This window comes from Nuphar pumila, chromosome 7 (assembly GCF_984573655.1).
Source record: "Nuphar pumila chromosome 7, dmNupPumi1.hap1.1, whole genome shotgun sequence".
Taxonomy (NCBI): domain Eukaryota; kingdom Viridiplantae; phylum Streptophyta; class Magnoliopsida; order Nymphaeales; family Nymphaeaceae; genus Nuphar; species Nuphar pumila.
The window spans coordinates 34,376,177-34,394,148 of NC_143255.1; the positions used below are offsets into that span (position 1 = coordinate 34,376,177).

At 39.4% G+C, this 17,972-nt stretch overlaps 1 protein-coding gene across 1 annotated transcript in view; it reads right to left on the reverse strand.

The window, feature by feature from the left end:
• LOC149831859 (uncharacterized) overlaps positions 1-17,972 on the reverse strand; it is a 38,604-nt gene that overhangs the window by 11,557 nt on the left and 9,075 nt on the right. The window contains exons 6-9 of the mRNA XM_090014192.1: positions 15,981-16,097; positions 15,826-15,903; positions 2,238-2,300; positions 2,042-2,138 (exon numbers count right to left, since the gene is read on the reverse strand). Coding sequence (XP_089870318.1) covers positions 2,042-2,138; positions 2,238-2,300; positions 15,826-15,903; positions 15,981-16,097 — 355 coding nt within the window. The remainder of the gene's footprint in view (positions 1-2,041; positions 2,139-2,237; positions 2,301-15,825; positions 15,904-15,980; positions 16,098-17,972) is intronic.

A 17,972-nucleotide genomic window follows, 5' to 3' on the forward strand; every position in this document is an offset into this window, starting at 1 on the left:
GGGTTGCTCACAAGCGCTGACAACTGTGGTGGTTGCTGAGAAGACTCAGAGGGAGCAGCGACGATACTGCTGCCGATCGCCAGCAGCTAACGATGTCAGGTCGCCAGAGGCGAAAAACCGCAGGTTATCGACCAGGGGAAATGGAGGGAACCAGAGAATAGGTGGCCGTCGGAGCTTAGAGGTCATCATCGGCGCCGATCGCCGGCATCCTGCGACACAGGGGACGAGAGAGGGAGGCGAAGAGGTGGCTGGGGTTGCCGGCTGTCGAAGGTCGTCGTCGATGGCTGAGGATGTCGGCTGCAGAAGATCGCCGACGGAACTCTCGGGCTCACCGGCGACAGGAGACTGGTGAAGAGAGGAGACAGTGGTGGCGACGCTAGCTGGCGGCGGAAGGGGAGGAAGCGAAGAGGTGGCCGACCACGAGTGGCCGACGTCGGTGGCCGCAGGGAAGATCGTCGGACTGAGCTGCTCGCCGGCATCTCCAATCGCCAGCGACGAGGGAGACGGAGCAGATGAGAGAGAAGGGGCGAGGGTTTTGAACATGGTTGCCAGTTGAGGAAGCGGGAGCAAGAAGCGATACGGGAAGCGGGAGCGGGAAGCGAGGCACTTTCAAAATTTTAGGAAGCGGGGAAGCATGGGACCACTTAGGAGCGATTCGGGAAGCGTCTCGAAAGCGACCTAGGAAGCGTCTCGGAAGCGAGGGAGAAGCGAAAAAAATAAAAATAAAAAATAAAAAATACAAAAAAATTGAAAAAAACAGGGGAAGCGAGGAGGAAGCGGGATGGGAAGCACGCTTCCCATTAAAAGGAAGTGCGTCCCCCATTAAAGGGAAGCGCGCTTCCCAAAAAAGGGGGACGCTTCCCCCCACGCTTCGGAAGCGCGACGTTTCGCGCTTCCGAAGCGCGCTTCCCCTTTTAGCTAGGCGCTTCCGGTAACCCTGGTTTTGAACCCTCGCCCGAGACGCCTGTGTCTTTTAAAAGACGCAGGTTCTCGAGGATTCGAGAACCCGGGTCTGGGTTAAGCTCGAGTCCGGTTCGGGCCCGGCAAAGCAGCCCAGACCCCGACACGTGTCCGACACGTGCAGGGCAAGTGTCTGACACGAGTCAGACGCGATTTTTTTTTTCCACGGGCTTTACAACCCAACAGTCATAATAATGACTGTTGGAAGGCAGTCCAAAGAGCTGGACTGCCTCCCATGTGCTGGAGTGAGGTTCTATAAATAGAGCCTCACTCCCTTGTTATTCCTCAATGCTTTTAGAAGCATTTGAGGGTTTTTTCTAGAGTTTTTTTCCATCTTATAGGCTTGTATGCCTCTTGTGCTGTTTGGTATTTTTATCTCTTTTGAGATTGTATTTGGTCCATTAGTGACCAACCTTAAGTGAGTTGATTAAATCCCTTTGTTGGCATTGTGTTTGTTTCACTATTGTTTCATTGTACCTTGTTTCATTACATCTGTATGGTACAGCTGCCAGTTGAGCAACATTCAAAGAAACTTTTGGAATCAACAAAAGGTAGAGGTGGTTTTCAAGAAAAGGTCCCATGGCAGCGATCAACTGTCAAGACTTGCATTTTTAAATCCAAACTTGGATTAAGGAATCTTCCATTTTTGCTTTTCTAAAGATAACTTCGGAGTTTGGGTAGCCCTGATCTGATTCAAACCCATGACTCGGGTTGGTCATGATAATGTGCATTTACCATCCACATCTAATTCAACAACTTAGTCAAGAAATAATCACTCTAAAGTACAAACCACTAATAAAAGGAAATCTGCAATGCGGAAGAAACTGTAATAGAAATGCACACATACGGATTCCTGTATACTTCATTCATAAGCTATCACATAGGGACTTCAATTCTAATGGATAACTGCACAAAAATTGTGTGCCACGTGTCTCTTAGGCAAGTCCATTTGAGATAGGTTCATAATCACCTAGTAAAATAGGGCTCAGAACCTAGACAATCAGTACTTGTCTCCAAAGAAAAGAAAATTCTGCATAAATATACAATGAACTTGACAATCATATTGCAGGAAGAAAGGTACCAGCTACTGCAGCAAGGGTCATATCATCAGAGTATCCACCATCTCGAAGAGAAGTAACCAAGCCATGTCGATTATTCCTGAAATCATCTGCATGCATCTGGATAGGATATGATGCAAGATTAAAGTTAGCAATTGTTGATGCATATCTTAAGCCTTTTATTTGCTATAGCATCAGAAAGCAGTAGAGAACAATTACCATCATGCATCCTCCCCATAAAAAGAATGTTCTTCCACCAGTAGCAAATCCCATTGAACAAGGCTGCAAGTATGTGATATTTCAAGATTAAACATGAATACATTAGTCATGAAATTTATAAGAATAAGCATATGAATCCAAGAACATGTGCATTTTCAGACACTATATGAACCCAATTTTGCACAAGAATTCATTATATGAGAATAATCATATCAACCAAAAAAATCATGATTTCCAACAAGTTTTGATAATACAAAAACTTGTGCACACTGAGATGTTCCCAAGAATAAATGATGTTAGGGTGACATCTGGGTGCCGAAATGCGACAAAAACAAGTATTGATTAAAGACAAATGCACTTGATTAGCAGGAACTTGATGTTATCTGCTACCTTGGTTGTCAAAAGTGGCGCCTAGGCACCGACTATGCGCCTGGGCATATGGGTTTGGGCAGTGAGGCCCTTTTTTTTCCTATGAAGTTGTACCCGCCTAGGCTGCAGGAACACGCCATTTTTTTTTAGCTAAAAACGGATCGGATATGGCTCAAACAACTTTTAAAGGATTTGAGTTATGACTCACCACAAGTTCTTATTTTTTGGTGTGATACTTTGAGAGCTACATACTTAACTGCCAATCTTGTGTTTCATGCCAAAACGAAACACATAGAAATTGATTTTCATTTTGTCAAAGAGAAAGTCACTCATGGTGATATTGAAGTACAGTTCATCGTTCATACGAACTGAATCAAATAGGTCCAAAATTCTAGTATTTCAAAGACAAGCTTAATCTTGGAGAGATAAGCTTAAGGGTGTATGTGAAGATAGATATGGATCCAATTGATGTTGTTTTGGATACACGTTGAAATAGATCCACCTATTGCGAAGGCAAGCTCCAATCGAGACTCCTACCTTGGTGACATTTTGGACAGTCTACGTATAGAAAGGTGTCCAAAGTTGGCAAGTTCCCACATTGAAAAGAAATCTTGTAACATGGGTTTGAAGGTTCCTAATTGTAATGGGACGTCTGATGAGATTGGGAAACCTACTATAGTTGGGAAGTCTTGGAATAGGGAAGTTCTAAATAAACTAAAACTTCATATTCCCTATTGTACCTGTTTAACTTTAAGGAGGTTATAAATAGAACCTCTCTCTCTCTCTCTCTCTCTCTCTCTCTCTCTCTCTCTCTCTCTCTCTCTCTCTCTCTCTCTCTCTCTCTAGGAAAAAAATGTGAGTGAGAAAAAGAGAGAACCATAGTGGATGTAGGTCACGGTTCTGACAAAACCACTCTAAATCTTGTGTCCCATGTGTGGTTTGTTCCTTTTCCTATATGATTTTTGCTTTTACATGGTATCAGAGCCTATTGGCTCTCACGATTTTGTGTATTGGTTTAGTACCTCTTGTTAACTAGTGGTAATGGTGATGGTGTTGAGTTTGTCCACCCTGGTTCCCAACCCAGTTGTGCAATGGAATGTATTTTCCTCTCTAGTGTTCATCAAGTTGGATCCAAACAACTACATGTTGTGGTGCTCCCAAATTGAATTCACCATGTATAGTCAAGACCTCATCAAATATGTAGAAGGGTTGTACCCTGCGCCAAGTCAATTTATAAGAGAAGGTGAACAATTTAAACTCAATCTTGAGTATATTATTTGGAAGTGGGTTGATCACTCGCTCTGAGTTGGATCAAAGTCATGGTCACAGAAGCCATTTTATGGCAGATTATCTAGATTCCCTCTTCCCAGGATACATGGATTTCATAGAAACAATCTTATGTGTCTCATTCGGGCCTCAGGATCTTTCAATTAAAACATAATCTTCATAATATTAAGAAACATGACAAAAGTATGGTAGAGTATTTAAATCATGTCAAGTTTCTTGCATATTCCCTTTGTATTGTTGATGAACCAATTTCTGATGGAGATCTGGTTCAATACACATTAAATGGATTATCTTGAGAGTATGAAAATTTCATCACCATTGTTACTACTTTTACTCTCAATAAGCTCCCTAAGTTTAATGAAATTTATGATCTCTTGCTCGATCAAGAGAAGAGACTTCAAATGTTAAATCTCAAGACTCCTCAACAAACTGAGACTTCTACAACTGCCTTATCTCAAAGAGGGTGTGGTCGAGGTTGTGGTAGTTGTGGAAGAGGGGTTGTCGATTTAACCCCTTCCAAAACTTTCAAGGTTCTGGTGATAAAGGTAAAGAAAATCAGGGAGAACCAAGGGCCTCCCAACATGATGGTGATCAGCAGGACAGATAGTGTGTCAGTTTTGTGGCCGCGTAAATCACATGGCTCGTATATGCTATGATATCCCCAAAGGCCTTTGCAGCTATGACCTTAAACAGTATGCAGGACTATTTGTGGTACCCGAATGCGGAAGTTACACACCACATGGCAACAAATGATCAAAATATAGTGAACAAATCTGAGAAACATGGACATGAGGGAGTCATGGCTAGCAATGGTGTGAATATGCCAATTACAAACATATATAATGTTTCTTTGTCTACTCATGGAAATCAGTTTGCTCTCTTAGATGTTCTACATGTGCCTATCAACAACAACAACAACAACAACTACGCCTTCATCCCAAAACAATTGGGGTCAGCGATATGAACCAAAAAAGAAATTCATTTTGGGTCTTCCACATGAATCCTTTTCCTCCAATCATTTCTATCCAACGCCATGTCCTCGGTGAGGTTCAAAGCATTCATATCCTTTCCTATCATCTCCATCCAAGTCTTCCTAGGCCTACCCCGACCTCTTTTAACTAATATATTTTCCCATTTCTCCAACCTTCTAACTGGAGCATCATTAGGCCTTCGCCGAATATGTCCAAACCACCATAAACGATTCTCTTGCATCTTATTTTCAATGGGTGCAACACCTACCTTCTTACGTATCTCTTCGTTCCGAATCTTATCTTTTATTGTATTTCCACACATCCATCTAAGCATCCGCATCTCAGCTACACTCATTTTTTGAATATGATGTCTCTTGGCAGCCCAACATTCTGTACCATATAGTAAAGCGGGTCTAATAGTCGTCCTATAAAACTTTCCCTTCAACCGCAATGGCATTCTACGATCGCACAGCACTCCAGTAGCACTTTTCCATTTCATCCACCCAACCTTTATCCTATGATTTACATCTCCATCAATTTCTCCATACTTTTGAATGATGGATCCCAAATATTTGAAATAATCATTCACCGGTACATGTGCCTATCATTAAGAAAAAAAATTTGTCAAATGCCAAGTTTACTCTAGATAATCATTGTCTTTGAATTCAATGTTTCGTGTAAAGGATCAGAAGAACAAGACTACTCTCCTAAGAAGACTTAGTAGAGGACAATTGTACCCCTGGCCGATTCACCCTCTTGGTGAAAATATAGATCATGGAACTATTTTTGGTGAAGCTAGTTTTGCTGTGTCCCATAAATTTTCTAAGGATGTTTAGCATTGTCGTTTGGGACATGTTAATTTTAGAACATTAAATTTGCTTGAACAAAATAAATTGATATCGTGTTATGTTAATGGCAGTCACTTATATTCTAGTTGCACATAAACTTCCTTTTAAGAAAACTGAATTTACTGTTAGTTCTCCCTTAGATTCATGCTGACTTGTGGGGGCCCACTTCTCCTTCATGAGAAGGATACGTTTACTACTTTCTTCTGGTTGATAATTATTCTTGTTTTTCATAGATTTTCCCATTGTTTAGAAAGTCCAATGCCCTATCATGTTTTGAAATTTTTAAAGGTATAGTTGAGAATCTACTTGAAAGGAAAATTAAAATTTTTCATTGCAATGGAGGAAGAGAATTTATTAGTGGTGCTTTCTCTTAATTTGTTGACAAGCATGGGATAAAAAGGTATCTTACTGTTAGTTTTGGATCATGGATCCGACCCGCACCACATTCCAAGGATCCATCTTGGGATGCGTGGGCGGTGGCATGTTTGTAATTAGTTTTTACTTCTTGTGTAATGTTATACTATGTACAACACTTATAAATATTAAGTAAAAGAGGGAAAACCCTATTGCCGCCGACCCCTCTCTTCTCTCTCTTCTCTCTTTACCTCATCTCTAACCCTTGCAGGTGGATATTTCTGACATGGTATCAGAGCACAGGCGCGAAAACCAATCATCTAGAAGGCCTCTAAAGACCAACACGTGCTGCTAAAGAACGTAGGTTTATTTCTGTCCCTTCTTCCATTAATCAGTTTTGCTTCTTTCCTCCTTTTTCTTATAAATCTTTCACGTCATTCCAGTTTTTCTTTTGGTTCTCATTCTCAATATTTCTGGTACGCACGTTACCTTTTTCTGGTTCGCTGAAATAACATACTGTTTCAGTCTGCCGAGTTTTTGTTTTCTCCCCAAAATATTTCTGATTCTTTCCCTTTTTCTGGTTCGCACGTTACTATTCTTTGTGTAACGTGTGTGCTGATATCTTTTTCAGCACACATTTTGTTTTCTCCCCAAAATATTTCTGATTCTTTCCCTTTTTTCTGGTTCGCACGTTACTATTTTATGTGTAACGTGTGTGCTGATATCTTTTTCAGCACACAACAGCATTGTTGTTTTCCTCTTTCTCTGAATAACGTGTGTGCTGATATTATTTTCAGCACACAGCATTGTTGTCTCCTCTTCAATACACTCTTAGAACAGTTTTTGGCTTCTCATTCTTCATATAATCCATGGATTCCAAGTTGAACCCTAGTTTTCTTACTCACCTCATGACCCACAAGTTATCTCATGATAACTACTTACTTTGGAAACGTCAGATTGTGCCTTTTATTCGCAGTCATGGTCTTTATGGGCATCTAGATGGGCGATCACCCGCCCCACCTACACATATCATGCAAGAAATAACAGGTGAAGATGGGAAGGTGAGTCAACTTCGAACCACCAATCCTGCTTATGACATATGGGTACAACGGGATCAGACATTAGTTGCTTACATAACTTCCACACTTTCTGATCGTGTTTTACAAACTATTTCTGATGATCAATCTGCTGCCGAGTTATGGAATGGACTAGCTCATTCCTTTTCTCAGGTTTCTGAATCTCGGGCTTTGCAACTCAAGTGGCAATTCCAATCCATGCGAAAAGGAAACAAATCTATTACAGAGTTCATGGGGGATGTCAGGGTTATTACAGATCAGTTAGCTGCCATTGGAAGTCCTGTATCAGATAAGGACATGGTACAACAGGTATTAGGTAGCCTTGGACCTGAATATCGCATGTTTTGCACAGCACTCTAGGTTGTCTCAGTTCTTCCATGTTTTGATGATCTTCAATCTAAGCTTTTGCAATATGAGGTCAGTTTAAATCAGGAACACGCGTCAGATGATACTCATCCTGTGATGATGGCACATAGGCCTATTCAAACAGGAGCCTTATTTACTCCTCCTCGTCCAAATGGAACAACTATAAACAAAGGAGGATTACTACCTACACTAGCTGGAGGAGGCCTTGGCTCAGGCAGTGTACCACGAGGGGGACGTGTCCCTACTTGTTTTCTATGCAACAAGCGGGGACATGTTAAAGCAAATTGCTGGTACAATCCTCATAACCGGAACAAAACAGGGAGGTCAGGGCAGAGGGCAACTCAGACGTTTGCACGCACTCCTCAGGGACAGGTTCTTCCACACGACGTACAAAATATCCTTATGACTACTTTCAATCAGATGGACTTGCGTCAAAATGATGATGGTATATGGTATATTGATTCAGGGGCAGCAGCACATGTTACTTCTGATGCAGGTAAATTTTCTCACTTGACTCCTTACACTGAAAATGGCACTATAGTCATAGGAGATGGATCTCACCACCCCATCTCTCACACTGGAAATGTCTCTCTTTCTTTGCCTGAATCTCAATTACCCTTGTTAAATGTCTTACTCACACATGCTATTCAAAAGAATATTCTATCTGTGTCTAAATTAGTTGATGAAACAAATTCTTCCGTTGAATTTACTCCTTTTGTTTATCTTAAGGATCTTCACACCAAGAAGACGCTCGCTAAAGGTGAACGGTGCGGGAACATGTACGTCTTTGAAGAATCTCATGTGCCTTTGAAGACGTCGTCTTCTGTAGCCGTGGCTTCTTCAGCTCCTTCTTTCCAACATTTTTGAGTCGATCCACAGATCATAGTTCTTCATCTAGAGTCTTGAAACTTAATAAGCCAGACTTATGGCATCTTCGTTTGGGTCATTGTAGTCAAGTTTTTCTTGACAAGTTGTCTGCTAAAGGTCTAATACCCGCAGTCAGTTTAGAGTCAAAATGTTCAAGTTGTCATTTATGCAAAAGTCATGTACTTCCTTTTCATAGTATCAATAAAAGAGCAACAAAGCCTTTTGAGATTATATGCTCAGATGTTTGGGGTCCTGCGCCCACTGCCTCTCTTTCTGGATCTCGATACTATGTACTCTTTCTTGATTCTTACACTCGTTTTAGTTGGATTTACTTCATGAAAAACAAACATGAAGTTTTCAAGTTGTTCAAACAGTTTCATGCATTAGTCCAAAACCAATTCAATACCAATGTTGTATATTTCCAGTGTGATGGGGGGGGAGAATACATATCCCATGACTTTAGTGAATATTTGAAGGAGCATGGCAATACACGTAACATTTCTTGCCCTCATACCCCTCAACAAAATGGAGTAGCTGAGAGAAAACACAGGCATATTGTTGAGACAGCCTTGAGCATGATGCACACTGTGGGTATTCCCTTCTCTCTTTGGACCGAGGCTTTCCATACAGCTGTTTACGTTATCAACAGGTTGCCCATGACCATCCTTGAAGATAATTCTCCATACTTTGTTCTTTATAATTGTCATCCATCATATGAAGAACTACATCCTTTTGGTTGTGTATGTTATGTTCACATTGATCATTCATTGATAAATAAGTTTCAAGACAGAGTTGTACAATGCAAGTTTCTTGGGTATGCAGATGACTATAAGGGATACAGGTGTTATGATCCTCATACAGGCAAAATTCGGGTATCTAGAAATGTTGTTTTTGATGATGAAAATTTTGACACTCTGGGTTCGTCTTCCACAGATACACAGGACAGTTATGATCCTTGGCTCAGTGACTCACTTTTATATGACTCGTTGCCTTATGAGGATTCATCTTTATTGACAGACAATGAACCATATGCTTTCGATATGGAACCGCATATGGAAGACATTCCTCCTACAACAACATCCTCATATTTTTCTGGTCTTTTTTATTCTCGTAGAGCTCATCAAGTCAATGATGAGACTCCTCTACGACGTTCCACTCAGATTAGACATCCTATAGATCGTTGGGTAAGTTATAACAATTTCTCTTTGGATTTTCAAACATTTCTAACCAGTGTGTCCCAAGAAACAGAACCTTCCTCTTTTCATGATGTTGTACATTCCCGTGCCTGGGTAGAGGCGATGAATGAGGAGATGGAAGCATTGCATGAATGCAATACATGGGAAATTGTACCAAGGCTAGATAACAAGAATGTTGTAGGGTTCAAATGGGTGTACAAGATCAAGCACAAACCGGATGGCAGTGTTGAGCGCTATAAAGCTCGTCTGGTCGCACGAGGCTTCACACAGCAGTATGGGCAGGACTACGATGAAACGTTCAGCCCAGTCGTAAAATTGGGCACCGTCAGGATTATCATTGCATTGGCATTACAACATGGATGGTCACTCAGTCAACTTGATGTTAAAAATGCCTTTTTGCATGGTGAACTAAAGGAAGAAGTTTACATGGAGCAGCCACCTGGTTATAGTATGCATGATTCATCCAATTGGGTATGTAAACTTCAACGCTCTCTTTATGGCTTGAAACAAGCTTCTCGATCTAGGTTTGAGAGTTTTTCCACGAAGATCCAGCATCATGGGTTCACTAAAAGTGTTCTAGATCATTCATTGTTCATATTCAAAAGTGATTCACATATCTTGGGTTAAGTCTATGCTGATGGCTAAATTCAAGATGAAAGACTTGGGTCCCTTGCGATATTTTTTGGGTGTGGAAGTTGATAGTTGACATGAGACTATTACATTGAGCCAACATAAGTACACCATTGATATTTTACTTGCTACAGGGATGGAGAATTGTAAACCAATTAGCACACCTTGCCTTCTAAATTATAAGCTAAGTGCAAAAGAAGGCACTACTTATCATGATCCTACTTTGTATCGTCGAGTTGTAGGGATGTTACAATACTTAACATTCACTAGGCCTGACATAGCATACTCTGTCAATCAGGCTTCACAGTTTATGCATGCTCCTACAGATGTACATATGGAAGGAGTAAAAAGGATCCTTCGGTGTTTAAAGGGTACGATTGGAGATGGCTTGATATACACCAAGGACACAGCTTATATGTCAGGGCATCGACTATTCACCTACACAGACGCGGACTGGGCGGGTGATCCTGACGAGCGAAGATCAGTTTCGGGGTATTGCATTCTTATCGGCAATAATATTGTAACATGGAGTAGCAAGAAGCAAAAGGCAATGGCGCGATCTAGTACTGAAGCAGAATATCGTGCAATGGCAGCAAGAACAACCGATGTTACATGGGTGAGACATCTACTGCAAGAATTACAAGAACCAATCTCGTCCTCTATGCTTCTTTGCGATAATCAGAGTGCTATTAATATTGCCTTCAATCCCATCCTTCATTGTTGCACGAAGCATATCGAGATCGATCAACATTTTGTTAGGCAAAAGGTGGAAGAAAAAGAAATTGAACCTGCATATGTTCGGTCAGATATGCAAGTTGCTGACATCTTTACCAAGGGATTATCCACTCATCAGTTTTGGGCACTCAAAGGCAAGTTGAGCATGATCAAAGACCATACTCAACTTGAGGGAGGCTGTTAGTTTTGGATCATGGATCCGACCCGCACCACATTCCAAGGATCCATCTTGGGATGCGTGGGCGGTGGCATGTTTGTAATTAGTTTTTACTTCTTGTGTAATGTTATACTATGTACAACACTTATAAATATTAAGTAAAAGATGGAAAACCCTATTACCGTCGACCCCTCTCTTCTCTCTTTACCTCATCTCTAACCCTTGCAGGTGGATATTTCTGACACTTACTTGCCCACACACACCTCAACAAAACGAAATTGTTGAGCGGAAACATAGACATGTCAATGAGACAAGGATGAGTCTTTTGGTGCATGCTTCTTTCAATGTTAAGTTTTGAATTGATGTCTTTTCTATTGCCATGTATTTGATTAATTGTCTCATAAGTCTGAACATGGGTGACAAATCTCCATATGGGTTATTATTGAATCGTGTGCTAGGATATAAGCATCTTAAAAAAATTTGATGCGCATATTATCATTATCTGAGGCCTTATATTATTTCAAAGTTATCACCCAAGTCCAAGGCTTGTGTGTTCATTGGATATGATACCGATTATAAAGGTTATGTTTGCTATGATTATGTTGCAAGAAAAGTTTTTATTTTCAAGCATGTTATATTTGATGAATACAAAAAAAAAATTGTTGGAACTAAAGAACCTGTGGTTGACAAGGAAATTGCCTCCACGATATAAATATACGACCGGACCCAGCCTCTCTTACATGGACCTAGTAGTGACTCCACTGGAACTTCCTCACGTGTCATTTTACCTGGTCCCAGACATGCTCCTTCACAAGAACCTGTGCTCCAAAATCCAAGCCAACAAAATGTGAGTCTTAGTCCTCCTACATCTCCAAGAGAGTCCCATACTACACCCATAAATGAACCAAGTCCTGTACTCAGTTCTGAGTCATCTGATATAGATCTTGTGGTTGATATCACCAACCAAGGTCCAGTTAGAACTCACCATATGACTACTAGGTCCCAGGATGGGATATTGAAGCCAAGACTCTTTACTACTATGAGGTATCCCATTCACATTGGCCTCTTGACTGAAGTGTTGCAATAAGAAAAGGAACCTCACGATTTTGCTCAAGCCATACAGGAACAAAAATAAAGAAGGAAATAGATGATCTTCATAGGAATCAGACTTGGACTCTGATACCTCCCACTATCACCTACAACCTAGTTGGTTGCAAATGGATTTACAAGATAAAATGTCATGTTGATGGGTCCATTGCCAGGTACAAAACTCGGTTAGTTGCCAAGGGATACAATCAACAGGAAGGTACAGATTATTTTGAAACTCTTAGTCCAGTAGTGAAACCTATATCCATTAGAACATTCCTCTCTATTGCAGTAAGTTGTGGTTGGCAAATGCACCAATTGGATGTCAACAATGCTTTTCTCCATGATTTTTTGAATGAGAAAGTTTATATGATGCAACCTCCAGGTTTCGAAGACAAGCGTTGTCTTAACTATGTAAACTTAATCAGACCTTGGATAGCCTAAAACAGGTCCCATGAGCATGGTTTGAAAGGCTGAAGGTGTACTTAGAGAAGTTGAACTTCGTGGAGTCCTAGGCCGACTCATCTTTGTTTATTCATCATGAAAATGCGATAAAAATGCATATCTTAATATATGTTGATGATATCATTATAACATGGAGTTTTCATCAAGAAGTCAGAAATATCATTTAAGCATTTGGTCAAGAATTCTCAATCAAAGACTTAGGTCCCTTGCACTAATTCTTGGGTATTGAAGTCACTCAAGATTCATCAAGAATCATCTTGAGTCTTGACACAAAAAAAGTATATTGTAGTTCTATTGATAAAATCGGGTATGATTGATTGTAAATCAGTGGTCACCCCTGCTGCCACCAATATTTATCTTTCGAAGTTTTCTGGTGAATTATTGGATAATCCAACATTATATAGAAGCATTGTGGGAGCTTTACAATATGCCACCTTTACCAGACCTGACATAGCCTTCACTCTCAACAAGGCATGTCAGTTTATGCATGAGCCCATGCGGGATCACTGGACACATGTTAAATGTATCGTGAGATATCTTAAAGGGACTATGGTTTACATATCAAACAATCTAACAGTCTTAGACTTGCAAGGTTCTCTGATGTTGAATGGGCAGAGTGCCCAGATGATCGAAAATCCACCATCGGATACATTACTTTCCTGAGATCCAATTTACTTCCTTGGAGTTCCTCTAAACAACATATTGTTGCATGATCAAGTACAGAGGCAGAGTACAAGGCCATTGTTGGAGCAGTCTTTGAGCAAATGTGGTTCAAACAACTTTTAAAGGGTTTGGGTTATGACTCACCAAAAGTTCCTATTCTTTGATGTGATAATTTGGGAGCTACATACATAACTACCAATCTTATGTTTCACGCTAGAACAAAACGCATAGAAATTGATTATCATTTTGTCAAAGAAAAAGTCGCTAATTGTGATATTGAAGTATAGTTCATATGATCTGAAGATCAAATAGCAAAAATTCTCACCAAGGAACTACCTAGTCTGAAATTCCAGTATTTCAAAGACAAGCTTAATCTTGGAGAGATTAGCTTGAGGGGCCGTGTGAACATAGATCTAGATCCAGTTGATGTTGCTTTCGATCCTCACCAAGCTAGCCCACACGCCTATTGTGATGGCAAGCTCCAATAAAGACTCCTATCTTGGTGATATTTTGGAGAGTCCATATATAGAAAGGTGTCCAAAGTTGGCAAGTTCCCACATTGAAATGAAATCTTGTAACATGGGTTTGAAGGGTTCCTAATTATAATGGGAAGTCTAGTGAGATTGGAAACCTACTATTGTCGGAAAGTCTTGGAATAGGGAAGTTCTAAATAAACTAAACTTCCTATTCCCTATTGTACTTGGGTAACTTTAAGGAAGTTATAAATAGAACCTCTTTGGGGAAAAAACATGTAAGAGAGAGAACCACTCTAAATCTTGTGTCCCTTGTGTGGTTTGTTCATTTTCCTGAGTGATTTTTGCCTTTACAAATATAAAGGGGGAATGCTCTCTCTCTCTCTCTCTCTCTCTCTCTCTCTCTCTCTCTCTCTCTCTCTCTCTCTCTCAGGCGCGCAGGTCATGGCTGCAAGAAGAACCCTTCCCCCTTTTTGCTCTCTCTCTCTCTAAAAAAACTAGGTATGCTTTTTTCTTTCTTTTCTTTTTTTCTTCTTATTCTTCTTTTCCTCTTTTTTCCATCATCTTCTTCTTCCTCTTCTTTTCTTTTCCCTTCCTTTTTTTCTTGGTTTTGTTTTCTCCTCTTCTTTTTCCTCCTCCATTGACCTCACGCCCTCTGCCCTCTTCTTTTTCATTTTCTTCATTTTTCCCTTCTTCCTTTTTCTTTTTCTTTTCTTCTCTTCTTTTACTTCCTCCTCTAACCTCACACTCTCCACCCTCTTTTATGCCTTCCTTTCTCCCCTTTCCTTTTTTCCACTTTTTCCTTTTTTTCTTTATTCTTTTTTTCATTTTTCTTCTCCTTTTCTTCTTCTTCATCCTGTCACCCCTACACATGGTTATATGTGTGTGTGTGTGTGTGTGTGTGTGTGTTTCACAGGCATATATTATATAATTTATATACAATCTGTTGTTCAGTTTTATATATATATATATATTCTGTGTTTTCACATATATATAACATATAATTTATATATATTATGTTTCTCAGTTATATAATCAGTGTTTACATATATATATATTCAAATTTTTCTGTTTATATTCCATGTTATGCAATTATATTATGTTGAAGTACACACTTATACTTCATTCAGTCACAGTTATATGTTTGTTACTTAAATTTAACAAATTATTGTGATATTTCTACTTTTTCAACATTTTTTCTTTTGGTCCCACCTAGGCCCCGACTAGGCCTTTTAGGGGTCTTTCGCCTAGGCTCTGCCTACCACTTTTGACAACTAAGTCTGCTACTAAGTAGACAACTGTAACTCCCATGTATGACCTCAGGTAAAGAATTCTAAAAATTCGTGACCTCACCCCCGTTCCCTTGTATATGAAAAAATGAGTATAGCAGGAATTTGATAAAGTTTCCGACAGCAACATAACAGCCAACTATTTCCCTTTGTGCAAACCCCTAAAGGATGACAGCAATCTACTCACCAGTTAAACAAATTGAACAAAAAAGGAATTCTATACATCATGCAGGGAACTTGAGAAATTTGGGCTAAAGCAAAAAGCTATTTACACGCATCAGATCGACCCTACATAGTAGCAGTGCTTTTTCAGCAGGAAAGATGAAAACCCTCACTCTTCACAATGCCATATCCAGTTTAGAGAAAAATACGGAATCTTGGGGGACCTATGCATATGCTAACAAAAAGACACCTACTGCTTTGGTGACAAATACTGCAAGATTGAGAACCTGAAAATATAATTATGTACAAAAGGGAAACCTCATTGTTCCATGGATCATGTATAGAAGCCATCATCACATCTCGTAGATAAATTAAAATGACTGAGTCAAGTAATTATTTGTTCATTCACTAAAAGGGCATTTCATGGAGATGTGTTTTTTACTTTTTTGTATGGTTCTGGTTCATATAAAACAAGAAATTTTCTTCCATAATAAAGTAAATAACCCTTAAGATCAACCATTGTACAGAGTAGAGCACCTGAAACATGCCATGTGAAATCTACTTGAAGACAAAAGAGCTGATAAAGTTGCATACCATATGATATTCATAAATGCAGTAACTTCCTAGACTCCCAGAAGGCAAATCAAGAGGATATCCAGTTTGAATAAATATCTGCATTGCATATGCTTGTCAGGAAACCTTGTATCCTAGAAACTCTTTGATACACAGGACAAAGAAATTATGAACACCTTGGGGTTCTTCTCCATTTCTGCAGTAAGGGCTCCAATAGTCCCAGGATGCAACCTGACATCATCATCCAGGAACAAAATGTACTTGCTGTCTTGGTGCATTCTCTCCACACCAACCTATGCAGATAGAACCGTGGTGCAATATAAATTAACATAATCAAGAGTGTTTAAATCTATGTCACCTGGGTACGGATGTGGGTACAGGTAGGGAGGGTGCGACATGGCAATTTCAAAAAATGTGGGTACAGGGACACGGCTATATATCATATAATTAAATATATATGATATACTGAAAATATAAAGTTATAAACTGAAAATGGATAGGACACAAAATGGCACGTCTGGTACCCGCCCCGTGCCAACCAAAATGGTGTGTCCAGGTACCATAGGTTTAAATAATAAAGTCCATAGGAAAGAAAACAGCTTCAAGAACAATAAATATTGAGAACCGAGAGAAAATCCTGAATGGAAGTTCCACGAGACCCATTAACCAGAATCTTCGCAACAATGCACTTCAAAATCATAAGTGCACCACTGCACGCTAAGTACATTCTTTACTTTTTTTCCCAAACGGCACCTCAATTATTGAACAAAGCAATTTCAAGCACGAATAATGTTATAGAAAAATAACGATGACAAAGCACTGGGACACCAGAAAACAGAGTGAAGCTGAAGCTATCCAGCATATGAAATATAGAGCATTGGTGGCACTATAAAGACAGAAAAAAAGATGTCTATGGAGGAAATCCTATCAAAGAAAACAAAGACAAGTGACCACACACTTGCTGGTTTGATAGGTTTCTTGTGCAATGCCAAGCATGTCCACTCTATAACGCATAAACTATGTGTAGCATAAAACAAAAGTACCATAGCAGGCTTAATATTTCCAAAAAACCTTTTTAGCCCAGTTTGAAATGAACCACTGGCAGCCATAACCATTGGAAAACTTAAGAAAATGCCTTTCCTCAACTACGTAGCTGACAAGCTGAAGATCCATGTTACCATTCTTGGATGATAACAGAAAAAGGAAGACACTTAAGGTCCAATGAAAAAGAAGAAATGATGAATCATTAACATGTCGCTTAATGCTCAAAACAAAGCATAAAAAGGAACTAAATAAAGACAATTATTTTGAAAAGAAGAGGAGAAAGGTGTCAATGAAATAATATGAGATGCACAAGCATCCACAGGGAGAGGTTTAAGCACCTCAAATTAACTGGGCTTTTCTTGCCAAAGTTGAAGAATCATTTTGAGTTATAATAACTAATAAGAATGAACATGAAATTATTAATTGAGATTAAATTAGGTACTATAACAAAAGACGGGAGTTAAACTTTGGAGAACATAGAACAACTTTCGGCATTACAAAGAAAGAACCAGCGCAAAATCAAGCAATAGTTGTCTATTGTCAATGTTGCTTTTCACTTTTTAGGGTAATGGAACTACTACATTTTCATCTAAAACAATTATGGCATATCTTAGTCAAGCATAAAATTACCCTCTAGTAAATATTATCAACTTCACATCTTCTCCTAGCCCAAAGGGAAACCAAGAAAAAGGACAAAATGGACAGTTGTCAAAAGGAAAGGGAATAAAACAATGTTTCCTCTTATAGGGGAGCATGAGATACGAACTCATCATCCTTAATGGGAGTTCATTCACTTCGAATCAACCATCATTATCTGGATAGTTCTTTGCACTTGAGCATGAAAAAGAAATGTGACATGCTCATAGCAAAGAAATATGTACTTTTTGGAAATATTGGAAACTGTAGGATTTAAGTTAGGGAAATTTTCAAAAGCTAATGATAAAAAAGAAGCTCAAGTTTCTTATATTGTTAAAAACACACCTAAATTTGTCTTCTGTCAATTTAAACCACATTTCCGTCAAATTAACCTTGGTTTAGCATTATCCCAAGTTCATTTAATATGGTAAAGTTACTGATTTACCCTCAAAATAATAAATTTTGTTGGAAAAAAATCCAAAAACATA